The 18452-nt window shown below is 48.3% G+C and overlaps 2 protein-coding genes across 4 annotated transcripts in view; both read left to right on the top strand.

The window, feature by feature from the left end:
- Positions 1–347: 347 nt before the first annotated feature.
- Positions 348–18452, top strand: part of ARHGEF9 (Cdc42 guanine nucleotide exchange factor 9) — a gene marked incomplete at both ends in the record, with an annotated part of 111682 nt that continues 93577 nt past the window's right edge. For all 3 annotated transcript variants that reach the window (XM_079542096.1, XM_079542095.1, XM_079542094.1), the window contains one exon: positions 348–377. In XM_079542096.1, coding sequence (XP_079398222.1) covers positions 348–377 — 30 coding nt within the window. The remainder of the gene's footprint in view (positions 378–18452) is intronic.
- LOC306951250 (uncharacterized protein) lies at positions 13376–13555 on the top strand (the record flags this gene model as incomplete). The annotated part of the gene is made up of 1 exon (XM_079541704.1): positions 13376–13555. The coding sequence occupies one exon, from the start codon at positions 13376–13378 to the stop codon at positions 13553–13555; it is 180 nt and encodes a 59-aa protein (XP_079397830.1).

Raw genomic sequence — 18452 nt, 5'->3', positions numbered from 1 at the left:
CGGGGGCAGGCAGGGCTGCGGGAACCCTCCCGAAGTCCCATAGGTGCCCTTCCCTGCTCTCCCCTCCTTCCCCTCCCGCGGAGCTCCCAAAGCACTGAGAGGCAGGAGAAGGACGGCCCCCTCCCCTCAAATCCCTCGGTCTGTGGCTGAAGTAAAGAACGGGGAGCCCAGGTAGCGAGGAGGCTGCTCGCAGCGTGCTCCTGACAGGCACGGGATTGCCAGGCTGAGGATGCCTGACTGAGAGCTTCAGGGTGGGGGCGGGGGGCTTCTTTTTTCTCTGTCAGCTCTCGCCAGGCAGTAGGGATTTTTTTCCCCTCCCTGATAATAAGGACATCATCAGAAGCAAGATGCAGTGGCTAAGAGATGGATCAGGAATGGTGAGTTCAGGTAGCTATGTCTTTCTCTTTTCCTCTTATTGCAGTACTTTGAAGGGGAAATTAGCCTCCGTCCTATCTTCCGACTCCTCCTTTACTCCCTGTCCTTGAAACCATTGATCACCCTGTAGCCATTTTATGGACCCCGCGTTATCAAAGTGCCGAGAAGAAGGAGGAAGGGAAGGGAAGGGAGGAGGGGGTGCCCGCGTCGGGGCGTGGTGGGGGGAGAGGCGCTTGGCAGGGGCCGGGGGTGGGTTAGGCGATGCGAGCGGTGGCTGGGGGGGCACAGAGGGCTCTGCAGGTGCCGCTGTGTTGGCTGGGGAGAGAAGGGCGGGGGGCTGCCGGCGGCCGCCGGGATCTATCAGGGCTGCCCTGCTGGGGATGGGGAGCTGCGGCGGGGCGGGCTGTGTGCCGAGCGGGAGCATCCCTGCCTCCGCTTCGTCGGGCTGCACAGCGCTCCTCCGGAGAGCAGTGGCTCTAGGAAAGCAGTTTAAGCAGCGGAGGATTTGATTATGAAAAATATATATCTATTTGTTGCCGATTTGCAGATGTCCTCACTGTGCCTCGAGTGCAGCTCTGAGGGGCTGGCTCTGCCAGGAGGGAATGCGGGGAGATTCCTTCGTCTTGGCAAGGGTCTCCGTTTCTCATTGAGAAACTTCCCCGTGCAGAGATGCAGTTGTTATTGCGATCTTCCTCCTCCCCGCCAGCTCTCCCTGCTCATGCAACCCGGTTTTACAATGGCATTTCCCACTGTTTTCCCCTCTCTGCACCGGGTTGGGTTTGCTGTTTTTTTTGTTGTTTCACTGTTCCCTGGGCATTCAGTGCTCTGCATGCTGTGCCATGGCATCAGGCGTGCGGGCGGCTGGCGTCACCCGGCTCAGCCCCTCCTGCACTTCAGCAATGCCAGGAGCACCCGGCACATGTTCTGGCAGCAGGGACAGTGGTGGAGGCAGCCCACAGACTGCTGCCCGGCTGCCGGCTCCGTGCCCCTATGCGGCTCAGCCTGCCCCCCGTCCCCACCGAGGTACTTGCACAGGAGCTTCCCAAAGAGTGATGCTAGTCTGGGAGTGTGATGTGGGTGTGTTGACAGCAGCCTGCAGCAGACAGCAAATTTGTAAGGGTCCTATTTAAGGCTCGTCTACCACCTAGCAATAGTTTGGGGGTTTTGCTGCTCCCTCCAAGCATTCAGGCTTTTTGTTCCATGCTGCCACTCTCTCTGCACCTCCGCACATGCATGCTAGCGTAGCACTTTTCCCCTCTTCTGTGGTGTCTAAGCAACACAAATCGCCTTTCACCCGCTCGCTGATTTACATTTCTAGAGATTACCATGCTGAAATAAAAGTGGTGATGGAAAGAAAGCAGGATGGGGATCTTTCATCCTTTTCCTTCTGGATGACTGCTGAGCTCCAGTGGAACGGGGGGGACGTGGTGCAGGGCAAACTGTTTCTAATTGACGCAGCGCAAGGCTTGACACTTCCTTGCCCTCTTATCTTTCCAGCTCCCTTTCTTGCTGTTGGCAACGAGGAAGGCTTTGTTATTTTGTTCTGATGAGACTGATCTTTGCCTTCACATAGACAGAAATTACAGTGGTTGCTGAATAGCCTACAATTAAAAAAAAAAAAATTTTTTTTTTTTTTGAGAGAAGTAAAATGCTGGTGATTATTTTGAAGCAGATTCTACCCAGGTATTTCCCAATATTGTTCAATCTAATATCAGAGAAATAAAAGGAATGATTGTGGTGTCTGTGTTTTCAGCATGAGTTTAACCATCTCAGCAGTATTTGAAGATTCTTTGTGAATCTCTGCATACTTTCATCTGAGAATAAGGTAAAAAATGATCACAAAACAGAAAAAGAGAATCAAGCCTGATAAGATTAATCTGGCAGGCATCACTGCAATGGCTTGTGGTGAGGAGCCTGTGCATGGGTTGCTGTGGTCTGAAGGCTGTGATGGGCAGAGAGCCCATCCGGGCTGCTGGGAGTGCTCCTGCGGCTGTTGTGTTATGTACAAATTCTGCTCTCTTTTTGCAAGGCAAGGATTGTTGGTCCAGATGTCCTGGCTGGATGCCAGTGCAGATAGTTATAGTTCATCAAATTGCGATTTTACTCGATTTTCCCAGTGGTAAGTTACTCAGATCTGTAGAGTAATTTTTTGTTGGATCGTACTGGTGCACCCTGCTAAACAAAGGAGTTTCTCCACACTAGAAGTAGCTGGGTTTACCGAGTCAGCATGGTTATTATCATCTCAGTCTAGTGGCTAAAATGGGCCATAGAAATGGAATGTGGTTTATGGCAGTCACTCCTAGGCGACGGCTGGCTGGTCCGTTTGCACACTAGGCTGCCTGCCATCTGGAGGAGGACTTTGCCCTTCCATCGAGAGCAACACTGGGCCAACTTCCATGAGCACTGAGCCTCCCGTTGTTTTCTGGGCTGTCTTTTTTTCCCCTTTATTATTTTATGTATATCTATTAAAGAGCACCAATGGAAATGTCTTTTGGATGGCACCCCTGGAGTTTGTTCTGCTCAGGCTCACTGGTCTAAAGATAGATTTTAGACTGATTTATTGAAGTGCTGTTTTCTATCATTCTCGTTGCTGGATGGGGTTAAAGAATCAGTCCCGCTCCTGTCAGAGTTAGTCATCTCTAAGAAGCGTGTCACTATATTTTATAAGTGATAGTACCTTTTGTTCTCATGGCAGGTGGTTCTTTATTTCTAAATTAGCCTGAAACCTAGCTATTATTCCATAATGTTGCTCTGTTGGAGCTGTTTTCTTCTCCTTTGCATGTGCTGCTTTCCATTTTTTAAACAATTAATCTTTTGCCAATTATGCTAGCATCCCATGAGGGTATTTTACATGCTTCATTGGTACTAAGTTGCTAAACTCTGCTAGTATCTGTTTTTAACCCTGAAAGATGAAACTAATTGTCATTGGTAGTGAGGAGAATAAATCTACATATCTGATCAGTGTTGTTGGTACAACGATTCTCTTTCTGGTTGGGCCTTCTTCACAGAGGGTATTGATTTGGTGTGGTAATCAAATGAGTTGGTTTAAGTCGCGCCGTAAGTCTTTTCTGGAATGGATTTTTATGTGAGAAGGGCAGTTTCTTCCTCAAGCTTTTGTATCTATTTTTAAAAGGAAATGTGAACTTGCTTCTTCATCCTTATTTCTTCACATAGGGCTTCAGTCTGTACCTAAATGTTGTGCCTGGAAAAGCCAAGGTGAGTGCAGCTATCAGCTTCAATAATTAGAGGGTCTTGTATTTCTTTTACAGCTGTATTTTTACAGTGCGTTGTCACTCAGACATTTAAAATCCATCTGTTGTTGATGTTTTACATCACTGTCATAAACAAAATGTAAGCTATTGTAACTCCCCACAACTTGAAATACGTTGGGAAGGAATTCCGTGCGTAAAAGTGACAAACACTGGAAACTGAGAAGATGCCTGTGAATGGGGCAGTCCAGCTGCCAGGAAAGTTCCTTATGTTTCTCCTCACCAATTCTCTGCTTGTCAGTCTGCAGATCAAGGGATATTTTATGTAGAGCAAAGAGTTTTTCTGCTTAATCCTGGAAAGCTCAGTGTGAAGTCAGGAAAAAAGGAGGAGAAAGCAGTCTAAGCCTAGGATAAACAGCTGCAGCTGTGGAAGGCAGGGAGGAATAAGATGGAAAAGGGGTCTTATGGTCTGCAGGCACTCAGGAAGAACAGGGCTGCAGAGGAACCCTGCGCTCCCACAGAGATGGGAGGGAATGGTGAGCGCACGGCCTGCAGCTGCCATGCACCTTGCAGAGGTGCACCCAGGGTAACTGCAAGGCTGCCAGGCAGGTTGTGCGTTGTGCAGAGGTTGGTGCTTTGCACCCTAAGCAAGGAGTACCTTCTTTCACAAAATGTTTTTTTGCAAGTTTGTTTTTTATTCCTCCTGGGATCTGTTGTCATTGAAGGTTGATATTTGGGTTGAAAGAGCTCCGCACACACTGTAGAAGTTTGAATGTGCTGCAGTGTCATTTAGTTTCCGAAGGCTTAAGTCAGTACTAGCAAGTGCATCTTTCTGGGTGATCTTTTCACACCTACATGGTTTCTGTTTTTCATTCTACTTCCAGTTTGGGGCTTCTTTAATCTTCCAGTTGTAGCCCTCTACTGGCACTGCCATAAGAGCACACAATGAACATCCTAGTTAGGAAGGAGTGGATGCTTCTCTAAATGAAACTATTTGTAGAACGCCCTGTGCGTGTTGGCCTTTGTGTCAGTCCCAAGGCGAGGAGGAGGCCTGGTCCCATCCTGGCTCTGTGTCCCACTTGCATCCTGCTGGATAGCGGGTGTGACACCAACTTCTCTGGCTCCTGAGGTACCACGGTGATTCATTGGGGATGTCTGGAAAACGCTGTGAGGCCATGGCGTGGAAGTGCCGTGGAAGTATGAAGCAGTATTTCATAGAGCACCAAGCAGGATGCGCTGGCTGCAAAGCCACACGCGCCATGCGGGCACCGTGTCCATCTGTCCTTCCTGTGGGCTGCAGTGTTTGAGCACAGCAGGCTTTGTAAGCTGTGGTGGGTTTTGAAATGCTGAGAACCTGATTTTCTCACATACAACCGGAGAGTTTTCCTTTTTTTCTTTTTTAAAGACTTCTTGAAAAATCTCTGAAATGCTTCAAGCTAACATCTTAATGTATTTATGACATTAGCTGCTTCTGCTCCAGAACGGTTGCTCTGAATCTCTTTGAGCCTGGCTGTTATTTTGAACATGACTAATTCCCTGAGTGACTAAGCTCTTAGATAATAGGAAAAATTCATCAAGTTATCTCAGTCTCCAATAGTTTCTATTGTTATGAAAAGGCATCTTATAAAAAAATAAATAACTCTTCCTATTATGTAATGTGGGAAGGAGTTGTTAGAGAACTGCAGGAGTGCCGTATCCAGGAGCCAGTTTCAGGCTGCGAAGTCCCTGATGTCTGTTCCAGTAAGTGGGTGAGAAGTCCAGTTGTTATTCCGCACTGCCAGTTAGCTCTCACTGCATCCAGAGCATTGTTTTTGTACACAAACCTGTACAGATGGGATCTCACCTCTCTCTCAGATCTGCCATGCTACGGGATTCCTTGGATTTAACCCAAGGTCATGTCGTTCCAACAATTAAACTGCACCTCTCTACTGTAATTATTTTCAGGTTGTAGTCTTTAAGCACTCAAAAGCCCTGAAACACCAAGTTAGAGTAGCAGAGGGAACCTTGTCATTTTCCTGTTACACCTCAGTGTTGGCACTGTGAGTCAGGAGTGCAATTTGTGCTTGTTAAAGAAGCCAAGGCAACGTCAGGTTCCTTTCTGTGCCTGTTGTGCTAACCCCATGTCCTCTGCAGGCGGGTTTGTCCGTGTGATCCTGCCCAGCAAGCATCCCTTTGGCTCGCTGCAGTCATGCGTTGTCAGGAGCAGTGGGCAGCCAGGCAGGGCTGGTCGCTCCTGGAGGGCTTTGTGCAGCACCACAGGGCTGCAGCCTGCATGCTCTCGCTGCAAACGATCCTGCTGAGCAGGGCAGGAGGAGGAACTGAAAGCCCACTGCCATTCATTTATCCGACTTGGAAAAATTAAAAATAAATTTTAAAAAGCTGTAAACTTTTTTTTAACATTTAATGCTAATATTATGGCAGATAAAAATGAGCGTCTTATATTCTATTTGTACATCTACTGATGCCCAGCTGGAATTCTGACTTCATTTGGCTGTTCTGTGTTGTTTTCTTCATTACATGAGTGCCAGATTTAGTAGGCTGTTCCTTCTCTTCTATCCGGGAGGCAGAGTGAGGGGGAGAAAATGCTTTATATGCTATCTCTTTAAAGCTCTAGGTTAATTTGTGTGAAGAACATGAGATCCATGGGTCAGCCTCTTAATCAGATGTTTTTTTTTCTTTCCTCAATATCTTGACAAGGAACTATCTGAGGCAGCTAAAGCAGGCAGTGTTGCAGAATGGAGATGAGGAGGGCTACAAGGATCTGGAAGTGTGACTCCTTTCTGTCCCCATCCTTCTTGCATGAAGTAGGGCCATGGCTTCTGCTCCCAACTGCCACATTGAGCAGAAAGTCACGAGACTGGGCTCTGCTTTCCTAATACATATCTTGTGAATACCTGCAGCAGAAAAAAGCTGAACAGTAAGTCCTAAGGAGTGTAGCGTGTCAGGACTTTCAAGTTCATGAGCCTTGTATTCTTTATGGTGCACTGGGGCAGATCTGACTTGGCCATGCCCGTAAGTAGTGCTGATTATGGTATGATTGGTAGAAAATGGGGAGTTCTCATACAAGAGAGTCCTTGTTAAACCCATTCTTTTGTTAAGGCTAGTCAATAAAAGCACAAAGCAGAACTGAAAACTTTTCTACCCTATATATACTCTGTAGTTTTTGATGTGGCTTTTAGGTATGTGCATCATGGATCGTGCTGTTTCCGTGCTGCCCAGTGTCTCTCTCTTGCACTGCTAATTGCTGGATCTCTGCAGACTTGGGCAGGTGAGAATACTCCATTAGAGTTGCTTTGTACCTGCAAGAGACATGTGGTGTGTTGGGTTTCAAAGGATCTTCCTGTGTTGCGTCAAAGCTGAAGTGCACCCTTTGATTTTCATGGGCAAGAGATTTCTTTTCTCTACTTCTGTGCTTCTCAGGGGTTACACTGAAGATGCTGACCCTGGAATTAGTGTAGTTGTTGTTAGTGGGTGATGACTTTTTTTCCACTCACCACTTTGTCCAGGGATGTGTTGATGTGAAGATCTCTGCAATTTAGTTTAGAAATGAGAGCATTCAGATTGGAGTTCCTGTAAGACTGACTGAGGAAGCAGTGAAAGGAGGGAGCTTGTCCTGGGTTTTTCTATACTTTGGTCCTGTTACGCGCTTGCAGCTGAGCTCAGAAATGAGACTGAGACGTAAACTGTAGCAGTAAATGTGTATGCATTTTTCTAGGTCAGTTTCTTAGACAAAAGAGAGCTTAGGTAAGGTTAAAGGGAATGTCTGAATGTGACAGGTCATCTTCTAAACTGAGCTTTCTCAGTCCCTGAAGTCTATTTCTGTGACCAGGGTAACTGATATTACCTTGCCTGACTTCTGTTGGATTTAAAGTTTTTTTCTTTTTTTCTTTTCCTAAACTGGTGAGTCTAAAGATGCTTGTAGAGTAAAGGCTGGGATATGGAGCAGATGTATGTAGAAGTGAAAGCACTTGCCATATGATTGCCAGAGGCTTAAGATTTCAGTCCTTCTTAATGCTTTAACTTCAAATAATCTTAAAAATAGTTTTCTCTTTCTCACTGGAATCCAGATGAGCCCAATGGGATCAACTTCCCCGACAGGCTTTCTCCCAGTGCCATCTGAGCACTGACATTTGCATGGTACTATAAAAGCTCTGAAACCTGATGATATCAGCACATCACCCCCTGTGGTGGCACAGCCACTGCTGGGGTAGAGCCTTGCAGTTGGACACGTGCATTCTGGATCCCTTACAAGACGACGGTGACATACGTGGCTTTGACTCTGTCTCGCCCTCCCAACATGATGCAAGTGCTTTAATTCTTCAACAGAGAAAAGAGCACAATCTGCTGAGATGCTGCATCAGTTTGCAGAAGGAGCCATCATCAACTGATGTTTCCAGGGGTGGTCCAAAGCCAACCTTGGTTGGTATCTGACATGTCACTTCTGCCTTTGCTCACAGAGTTAAGTCTTGTTCTCTTGAAAGCTGTGTTGCAGATGAACAGTTAGCTAGGGCTGGTGCACAAGTACTTCACACACACCCTGGCCTACCTTTGATTGTTGTCTGTCTCTTAGTATTAATTGAAATGGCTGAAAATAAATCGACCTCTATACTGGGGACATAATTGTGTTATATAGCACTTCTTGTTTTCTGTGATGGAGTTAAAACTGATAAAGAATGGGAAAGAGTTTGTCTACTGCAACTTGCCCTAGCTCTGTGTGTTTGTGTATGTAATACATCTACTAAGGTCAAGCACTGGATGTCACTGTGGTGCTTCCCATCCTTTGGTGAAATTCTTGGGTTTTGTTTTCATGGAATACTTAGAGCAGTGACCCAGAGATGCTCAAGTCTATCACTGTAGCCTCTAAGCTTTGTGTAATGGTCTTGGCCAGTTGGCCAAGCAGGTTATGCAGCACAGCCAGCTCAGCCTCCAGCACTGCACTGCATTCTCTGAACACTGCAAAAATGGCTTCAAAACTTAGCTTACTCTCTTCTCCAGTACTCTTAGCTGTGCTGTGAGAGCTGCTTGTTTCATGGGTTGTGCTCTGCTGTGTTCCCTATCTGCTTTCTCTTCCCTTTCTCTGCTTTGCAGGCTCTCATCTCAGCCTTCTCCTCTTCAGAAATTCCTCTAAAGTCTATTTTATGCCCTGCAGCATTTGGGATCATCAACTTATCCTTGCCCACCTCTCCTCCTTTCTCCTTTGTCTTTCTGTAATTGTATTTTATATTGGTTCTGTACATGAATCATTTGCTTGTCTAGCAATGCTATGAATTTGCTAAAGCGTGTTATGCAGTTAGCAGGGAAAATGCTGGAGGAGGTTGAGCTTGTCACTGTCACCTGCTGCTTTGCTTTGTTGTTTCTCTCTGGTTGAGGGCATAGGCTGCTGAGGGAGGGAGGACTGGATCAGAGGACAAGGTGAAGTGGAAACTTTTAAGGTAGATGTGGAAAGCAAGGAAAAGGAAGAATGGCAAAAGAAAGAAGTAGAGAAAGTTACTGGAAGGAAGTCCTGAGTTCATGTGGACAGTGGGGAACAATGGCATTTGCAAGATGGAGTGGAAAGGCAAGGAAGTATGAGTGGGTGGAAAAAAGTAAATTTGACTGCCAAAACCTGTGCCCTGACTTTACAGTTATTCATCCATTTTGTGTGCAGCTCACTTTGGGTAAGGAACGTTAAGTGCTTGGGGATTTCCAGTGAGGTCAGTCCGTAAAAACACAAAATGCTGGGGTCTCTTGAAGAATGTTTCCCTTTGGTGTAGCCCTCTCCTCCCCTCTGACTGAAAGATGGAGAAGAGGGCTCTGCCTGCTGCTTGCAGTGAAGAGAGGAAAAAGAGGCAGCTTCCAGTTTAAGAAAAGCCTCCTTTTTTTGGAAATTTAGCAAATCATAATCTGACTTAATCTTTGAAAATCTAAACTTAATTCCTGACTAGATTTAGAAAACAATGACTGTGGAGGTCTTTTTATAATCTCTAGTAGAGCTGAGGGCTCAGGCCCCACCTCAAGTGCTGGATGCAGTAGGAAGCAGCTGGTAAGCGCCAGCAGATGAGGCTGAAGAGCAGAGGAGCAGCTGCACCTCTCCCTGCCCACCCATCCCTTGGTCCCACTGCTGCTTGTTCCTCTTCACGGGCAGTATTAGTAATGCAGATGCTGGGTTTGAACTTCTTTCATTGTGCCACGTAGGTCTGTGATGGGGTCTGGGCACAAAAAGAAACATGAAGGAACCTGATGCTGCTCACATTCTAAGATCACTGGTAGCTGTTTTCCAAACTGTTACATTCCCACTCTGGGATCTGCCTGACATTTTTCTGGGTTCTCTGAAAGGATCATCTCCTTTGGCTGACTGCTGAGCATGTTCTCCTTGCCTGGCAGAACTGGGGTTCTCAGCCCCGCTGCCTCCCTCCAGCTGCATCAGTGTAATTCAGTGTATTTGTGCTGGGGTTGTGGGTGTCAGTGCTCTGTTTGTGCAATTAATGGAAGATGGAGCTGATGTGTTAGCAAAACACAGGTGCCTCTGCACATCCAAGACTGCAGTGTAGGCTGTTAATCTGTGCAGAGGATCTATGGCAGAGCAGGGAACTGAAGCTGAAACCCTGTGCTCCTGCTACCCACCCCTTGACCATCCTGCCAGCTCAGGTGGAGACAGTGTACCTGTCAGTGGGAGGTGGATATAGGACCTTTAAGCATTCAGATGATAAATCCTTGCTCCTGATTTACAGCTGCATTTGGTTAGCTGACAGGGGGTTGTGCTAATTGCTGGAGACATCCATTGGAGGGAGTTGTGGTCACATGGCTGACTCAAGTATTAACACACATAGAGGTTGAAGATTTGGCATCACCTGCTTCAGAGGCATGCCTCAAAATTACTGTTACTGTAATTAATGTTATGAGGATGGCCCTTCTGGTTTGGTTGTTATGTGGGAGCCCAGAATATGCTATCCCTGTCTATGTGTATATACAGATTTATATCTGTATGATGTATTAGTGGAAGCCCTGGTTCCTTCCTTCTGGATGTGCCTGCTGGGGGCTGCTGAAGTTCAGAACTGCTTTCTTATACAGAAGAAGCCATTGCTGGTCTTGCGTTACAAATTGTGCTCCTGAGAGCTGCTATGATATCAGGGCATGTGCTGTGCTGTGAAGGAAGGCAGTGTTTTATGTAACTGCTACATGTCTTGTTTTCTTGTTCCTCAGTTTAATTCTATGCAGAAGATTAGACCAAACTTTCCAGAAAGCATTATATGAAGTTAAACTTTGGGGTGGTTTTATATAAACCCCTGATGCGTAGGTGTTATTTTCGGTAAGGCTTCCAAGAGAAAGTATCATCCATTTCCCCATTAAAATTAACATTTAGTGCACGCAGAAGGCATGGGAAATTACATAAGGCAGCAAGTACGTACTGGGAATACTGTGAATCATTTAAACGGGAGCCTGTATGCAGTACATCCCTTTGTGCTGATCAACCTTGGTTGCTGTTACATACCCTATTTTCCCTACGCTTACACTGCATACCGTGGGGTGCCGGCGCATCCCTGTGCGGCATTTTGGGCAGCACCACTGGGAGCTCCGCGGCCACTGCTGAGCTCCGCAGCTGCGGTGACGCACGAGCGGCCGTGGGGCGCGGGGTGGAGGGGACCCTCCTGCTTGCGGCTGGCAGGGCTGCAGGCAGGGGCTGGCCTCGCAGCCTCTGTTTGCCCTCCCCTCTGCTGTGAGTGGCTCAGCGCTTGCGGAATGACTGCCTGAGACATGCCAGGCACATTGATCCTAATGAAATCCCCTTTTTCGGTTACGGAAGTAGCTATTGAGCATGTGTGGTGGCTGCTGCACTGTTTTTCTGGATGGTTCCTAGGCCTTAGATGCTTTTACCTGCCCCGTTTTTTGCCTCCTCACTCCTGGGCTGCGTGCAGAGGCACAGAGGGATCTGTCTGGATGCCCCACTGGCCACTCTCTTCTCAGGGTTGAGCAGATGTAGATGGCACAGGGTGAGGAGGGGGATGCAATCGCGGGAATTCAGACTTGGGCTTTGGAAAATTGCCTGTATTGGTCTGGTCTGGCCACAACAAATGCACCACATCTGCGGTGTGGTTGCTGTTCCAATTGTCTACAATTGCATAAGGCAAACTCTCCTAAGAATGCAGACGTGCTAGGAAATGCAGGTTGGAGCTTGGTGCTGCTGCGCATCCCCCACCTGGCCCCAGCCCAGCACTTGCTGGTGGGGCAGCTGTCTGCCCGGGCTGGTTCTAAAGCTGCTTGTAAATATGTGAGTGAAAAATCTTCTATAACTGTTCTTATGAATGGGAGCTGCTCTATTTGAACACAGCAGGATGCTTCAGTCTCTGTGGGACAGCCTTTGGCTTTCAAGTCTCACAAAAAGAAGGGGATGGCAGAGATGAAACCCCCTGCTTAACCCAAGGGTGCTGTGATGGGAAGAAAAGCTCCTGACACTGCGGTACGCCAATTCTAGGCAATGGCTGCTCAGGTTTATAACGTCCGAGTTCTCCTCCACTCGTGCTGTTGGATCACGAACTGAGGACTCTCGGAGTGCCTTGGCCTGGCGCCTGCCTGCATGCCCCGGGTGTGCTGTGCAGAACAGCTTTCCTGGAACGCACTGCCGCTCGGCCTCCGCGCAGCTCAGCATGTAATGCATATGCATTGGCAACGTTTCTATATTTGTCTTTGCCTGTAAAATCATTTGCTTTTTCCAGCTGAGCACTTCTCCTTGCGTGTGCATGTGTGATGCTGCTCTGAGGTGACTGTTGGGTCTGGGATAGCAACTGGCATCTGGGCCATAAACGCTGATGTAGGAATTGGCATTTCTGGCTGCTGTAGGAGGAATAAAGATCCCCCCCTACGCTCTGCTTCTCTTTTTACAAAGCTCTATCTGTAGAATGCAGCGACAGTGTTTAGCGTGGAGAAAACAGCACGGTGCTGACGGGAGAGGGTAAACAATGTGTTTATGATAGGATTGTCCAGAGTTCAAAAACGTGATTCCCTCCGTTCCCACCTCCAAGGCTCCCCGTGAATTTCCACGTTCCGAGGGGCTGCCGTGTTCTTACTGCGGCTGCTTGGCTCCCCCGTTCCCCTCCCGCTCCCATACCCGGGTGCTCCCGGCAGCGCTGCCTCTCTGCGCCGCTCTTCCCCTGAAGCACGGCGCGGGCGTTGCAGCCGGGCAGCGGTGTCCCCGCGTACCGCGACGGTGGGGAACGGCATCTGCGCTGCGCAGAGAGCCCGGAGCCGCCTTCGTGGAGCCCAGCGCTGCCTTCCCACCGCGTCTCTGCTTCCCCGAGCGCCGGGCGGACGCACGGACGGCGGAGAGACAGACGTGCCGGCACGGCGCTCGCTGCCGCGGCGGGCGGAAGATGCGCGTATTTATGGAGCCAGCGCTTCCTTTTGCGTTTGACTGACAGCTAGGATCCCTTCGCTGCCTGGTCACCGGCGCTGATTTGTATGCGCAAGGGTCCGCCTCGCACCGAGATGCAGCCACAGCAGCTTGCAGAGCTGTCACACTCACACAGGCTTCTTATCTGCACTGGCTTGACGAATTAAAAAGCAAGCCAGCCAGCGAGAGACCGGGCGAGAGAGGGGGGAAGAGAGAGAGAAGCTTGCAGACAGCGCTCGCTTGCTTTCCTAAAGGAAGGATTTTGCGTCTCTAGTGCTCCCTGGTTGTGATGATGCTTCACTTAGCGGGCTCCAGAATGAGCTAGAGACAGCAGCTAGGGGGATAAACTGAAAGCAGACCACAAACCGTTCCGAGCAAACCAAATCGGGAACAGTTTTCTCCTTTATTCTAGCATGGTGGATGTATGGACAGTCTTACAGAGCAGAGGTTGACTTCTCCAAATCTGCCAGCCCCACATCTTGAACACTACAGTGTTCTGCATTGCACCATGACCTTGGATGTTCAAACGGTGGTCGTTTTTGCAGTGATTGTGGTGCTGTTGCTTGTGAATGTCATACTCATGTTTTTCCTGGGCACTCGTTAAATGGATTTTTTCTCCTGAGCTGTTGGGGGCTACTACTACCACTAGCAATTCAACAAGAGAGCAAGAGCGGGAGAGAGAGAGAAAGGAGAGAGAGAGAGAGAGAGAGATTCTTACTGAGGGGGGAACGCGTTGAGCTTCAACATGGCCTCGCTGTGATATGTATGACGTTGGTATATTATCTCTCCCTAAATCTTTTGTCATGTCTTGTCTTTAAGTATGCCTGTAAGTGTAGCTGCTTTTGCCTGGGTTTTAAATGTGATAAATAATAGCGATCATCCATTCCTGTGTCGTTCTGTGCTAGAGAGATAGAGCTGTACGTATGTAGTTAGAAGCAGAATGAAAATATCTGTCTGTAAGCAGCACGGGCTGTTATTGTGCTTCCTTTAAAATACTGACTTGAGTTAATAACGAGATGTTTTGTTCGAAATTTCCAGCAAGCAGTTAATGTGAATGTCTGTGAGAGTAACCATGTAGCTGCCAGGTGAGAGGTGCTGCCTGCAATTGGATTGAGCTCTGGACATTTTGGCTTGGGGGGGGAGCGGGGGGGGGGGATGAGAAATCCTATTAAAGGATTAAATCTTTGCTAAAATAACATTCAGCCACACAAGAGGGAGAAAAACCCAAATGTCTTTATTTATCTGTGTTGCCTTGATGATCTGACTTGATTTCTCAATGTTCAATCCAAAAGCCTCCAAATTCTATGTCCACACCGATTTAGCCTAGTGCCTTTCTTAAGAGATGCGAGAGGGACTGAATGTAACCTGCGGGGCTTCTTCTGTCTGTGTGTGCTTGATATCTTGCAGATTGGGAAGGAGAAATCAAAAATATCCAGGGATGCATGCTTTGTTTTCCTTTGCTAAAGAAACAGACACGGAGGAAATGGGTTGGCTTTGGTTTCTCTTGAAATCTTATTTAGCCTTCTTTAATGTCTGTGTATTTATATTGATGGTTTTTGGTAATATACGTAGGGAAAATCTTTGCCCACCTTAAGGATAATGAGATTTCGAGATGGGCTGTTTTGTGTGACTTTATTTACATTGATTTTCTTGAAAATGAAGTGCGGAGCTGCATATTATAGGCTTGCTGTGAATAGGTGTCCACCAGCAAGAGGTCTGTCTGCTGGGAGATGTCTGGTCCCAAATTGCAATGTTTACAGCCTGCAAACAGCTGTGGGCTCCAGTTCCAGTGCACCAAGTCAGCGAGGGTATGAAGGGGATGGCTGAAAAGAGCAATGCGTTCTCCTCTTGGAAATATGCCTCTGTGTTTCATTACTGTTCTGTTAGAAATCTGATGGAGTTTTATTTTAAATATATTTTCCCCTTTCAAAAATCAGATTTGCTCCAAAAATTAAGAAATCACAGTTTGCAAATGTTTAGATCTCTCGATAGCCTTCACTGGAATTACTTTGCTTTGATAATTAACCAGTTGGTGCCACCTCCAGCTGTATTATTTATCTGATGTCCTTTAGTGATCCAGAGGAAAAAAAAAAAAGTAATTGATTAATAAAGGCACGGATGGGGCTTACAGATGGGGGCTCCTAGCCATTCCCATGAGTTGTGCTGCGAGTTGAATGCGGAGATAGACTGAGTTGGGAGCAGAGTTGTTTTTGGCTGGTGGCACGGTCGGACATTGAGTGAAATGCTGTAGGTCTGCGGCTCTGAAACTGTCCTTAGCTGTAAATAAGAGAGGGGAAAAAAATAAAAAGCCCTGATCTCAGGGTGGTAACATTTGGCTGGCTGAGCTGACAGAGGAGTGTGATGGCAGCAGCCCCGGGTAATGGCCAGCGATGCCAAACCCCATGGCACAGCACCGCCTGCTCGGTGCCTGCTGGCTCTGCGTCCTCACCCTGGGAGCTACCTGGGGGAGAGGGATCAGGGATAAGACTGAGCGAGCATCCCTAGGAAAAGTCATTTGGATGCTGAGCATGGTTTGGGTCGTTAAACAGCTCCAACCAGCTTCATTTTCCTGTTAGCTATGTGATGCCATTAGTTTTATAGGTTGCAGAACCTCTTGGAAATATCATGAAGGAGCAAAGATCACCAAGGAGAGGGGATCAATCAGCTGGCAGCCAAAATAACCCTTGTGGTGAAACAGTTTTAAACAATTCGGGGGAGCAAGGGTGAAAAAATGAAATGCAAAAAAAGCCAGCGAGTTAAAAATAAGAGGCAACTGTGTCTGAATGTTGATTTTCCTTGCTGCTAGAGCCTTGGCATCAAGGTTTACCTTTCAATACGATTTCTACGAGGAATGCTCGGTACCTGCTGGGGTGTTCAGTCTGTGCTGGTGCATTCCTCGATGCAGAGCGGGCAGTGTGCGTGTGTGGCTGATATGTGCCGGCGTGATGGACCTCCTGGTCCCTGCGGGGACATCGTGTGGGGCTGGGGGACCGTGGGGCTTTGGGTGCATGGGGAGGGACAGAAATGTCAGGCACGGGATAGGGGTTTCTGCAAACTTGTGTATTTTTTCCATAAGGGAACATGCTTAAAGGGGATTGGTGTAAATTTAATAATACTTTCTGGGTTTTTGCTCTCCCAAAGGTTGGTGGGATTAAATAAAGTAAGGTTTGTGCAGAGCACCTTGGAAGTTCAATGTAGAAAAAAACTTCAGGTGTTGTTTTAGCAATGCTGTGTTGGGCGTCCTGTTGGGCTCTAGGAAGAAAGAGAGGAAAGGAGCATGGAAAGTGAGCAAGAGCCGGGGTTTTTGCTGTGTTTAGTCAGGTCTTTTTCCCACCTGCATTCCTCAGGCTCTACCTTTTCCAATAGCCCTTCAGCCACCTCCTCCATCCCCATTTTGGCATTTTTGCGCCTGTACTTCGGCATTCCCCAAGCCTGCAGCTGAGCCTCAGACAGCCCCGATAGCAGAGCAGTTAGTGAGGTGAGCAGCTCTGTGTTGCCGTACTCCTCACGAGCAGCTCAACCCAGGCCAGTCTGGTTTGGCGGCTTTTCGGGGTGACCATGTTCCTTGTTCCTCGCAGACCCCTCTGCTCATAAGCAAGCATGCTTTGCACAGTGCGTGGTGCAATCAATCTGCCTGCTGTAACAGATGGAGGTGGGGGACTGCCTTCCTCCGCCCTGAGTTCTATGGGAGGACATGGGCTGTGAGTGGGGCTGCTGGGGTCGATCCTAGCCATATAGCTCAGCCCCATTTGTCAGCATTGGGCTCCTCCTGTTCATGGGAATGCTCGAGCCCAGAGCTGAGGGAAGAGTGGTCATCCCTGTAAAGAAATCAACATGCTGACCCTCTTGAAAACACAGCCCCAAAGAAAATGGTGCATTTATGTGCAGATAGGATAATTATAACACATAAAATCTCTTTCAGCAATTGCTCCTGTTGTTTCCGAGGCAGGGTGATGGGGGAGAACTGACTTGCTGTTTGTCTGCTTAAGCAGGATTCAATGTTATTTGCCACAGGATTCATGAAAATGCCTCTGACTGTATCATAGCAACCCTGCTTCCCACAGTCCATAAAAGTGCGGCAATCCGTTGCCGTCAGGATTCAGGCACCCTTCTCAGCACTGGGAAGGGAGCGTTTCTCCTTCTTTGGATGCTTCAGAACAAAGCATCCGTGTGGGGATGCTTTGTGTTGGGATGGTTTGGGCTGGCCCCACGATCACTGTGATGTTAATGCTCCGAGAGCTTCCATTCATTTTTTAAATGCTCCCCCCTCCCTCTCTGGCTATTTCCCAGCTCTGTATTAAACCTCACATGACAAGTTAGAGGGGGACGGGACAGCTCGGAGGGCTCTGACGCGATGGCCCGTCCCTGCCCTGCCATTTGGACCCCCGCCATGGCAGCGGCACGGCACTTGCTTACGCTCCGTAGTGAGTGAGGATTGGCCCCGGTGGAGCCCTGCGGTGGGGATGCGGAGGTGCTTGCTGGTCCTGTAGGTGAATGTCGTTAGCGCTGCATGTTCACCTGGTTCCTGCCCCTGTCTGTTTGCATAATGTGGTTATATTTCTTTTTGGATCAGGTATTCAGTACACAGCCCAACCGCTGTGTATAATGTCTGAAGGAAAATTGCCAAAAATCCATGTAAGTTTTGTTTGGCTTGCTCTGGTTTGTGCCTAGCCCCCTTTTTGTGCGCTGTCCATTTCATTTGGTGTTGTTGCCGGTCTCCGTCTATGCTGCTGGTGGTGGTGGGAGCCGCGGTGCTCTGTGTGCAGTGCCTGCTGCATGTCCATGTCCTGCTGTGCTGTGTGTGCTGCGGGGTTCCGTGCATCTGTTGTAGGGCGGCTCTGCTCTTACCATGTGTGCCTTCCTGAAGGGGCTGTGACAGCTGTGCTCGGTGCGTACCCCTACTGGAGTGCTACCGCCGCTGTTGCGACCGAGAGCACTGATTGCAGTTTTAACTGAAGAATTTTCAATGAGCGCATGTTGGGAAGCGTGAGGAAAACTGCCTAATGATCATGTAATAACGGCAGTTATGTACTGCGTTATTGGTAATGAAGAGGATGGGTCTGTTAGGTGGTTGCAGCAGCGGCACGGGAGCTGCTGTCAGGACTCCTGTTGTGCCATTAGTTCACTGCGCAGCCCTAGGTGTGTTCCTGCACTTCCTTGTGATCCCCTTTCCCAAAGGAACACAGCACCGTGCCTGCGCAGAGTCAGGACTGAGCACACCCCTTGTGTCCCTTCTCCTTGCTGTCCCTGCGCAGCACAGCGTCACTGGGGCGGTGGCAGGGCAGTGGGACTCTGTGTGTTTGAGTGGAGAGAGGTGGCAAGCCGGAGTGATTTATAATTCTGCCTAAAAATAGGGGCTCCTGGAGGAAGAGCTGCTGGAGGAACCGTGATTTATTTCTTTTCTAATTGGTGATGGTTGAATGTCTTGTGACCCTGGTTGGAAGCAAGCCTTCATCTGAAGGATCCGGGCTGCCTCTGACTGTGCCATCGTCCTCAGCAGC

Source organism: Tetrao urogallus (genome assembly GCF_951394365.1).
Source record: "Tetrao urogallus genome assembly, chromosome: 13".
In the NCBI taxonomy this organism is placed as follows: Eukaryota; Metazoa; Chordata; class Aves; order Galliformes; family Phasianidae; genus Tetrao; species Tetrao urogallus.
This window is presented reverse-complemented; position numbering and strand designations above follow the sequence as displayed.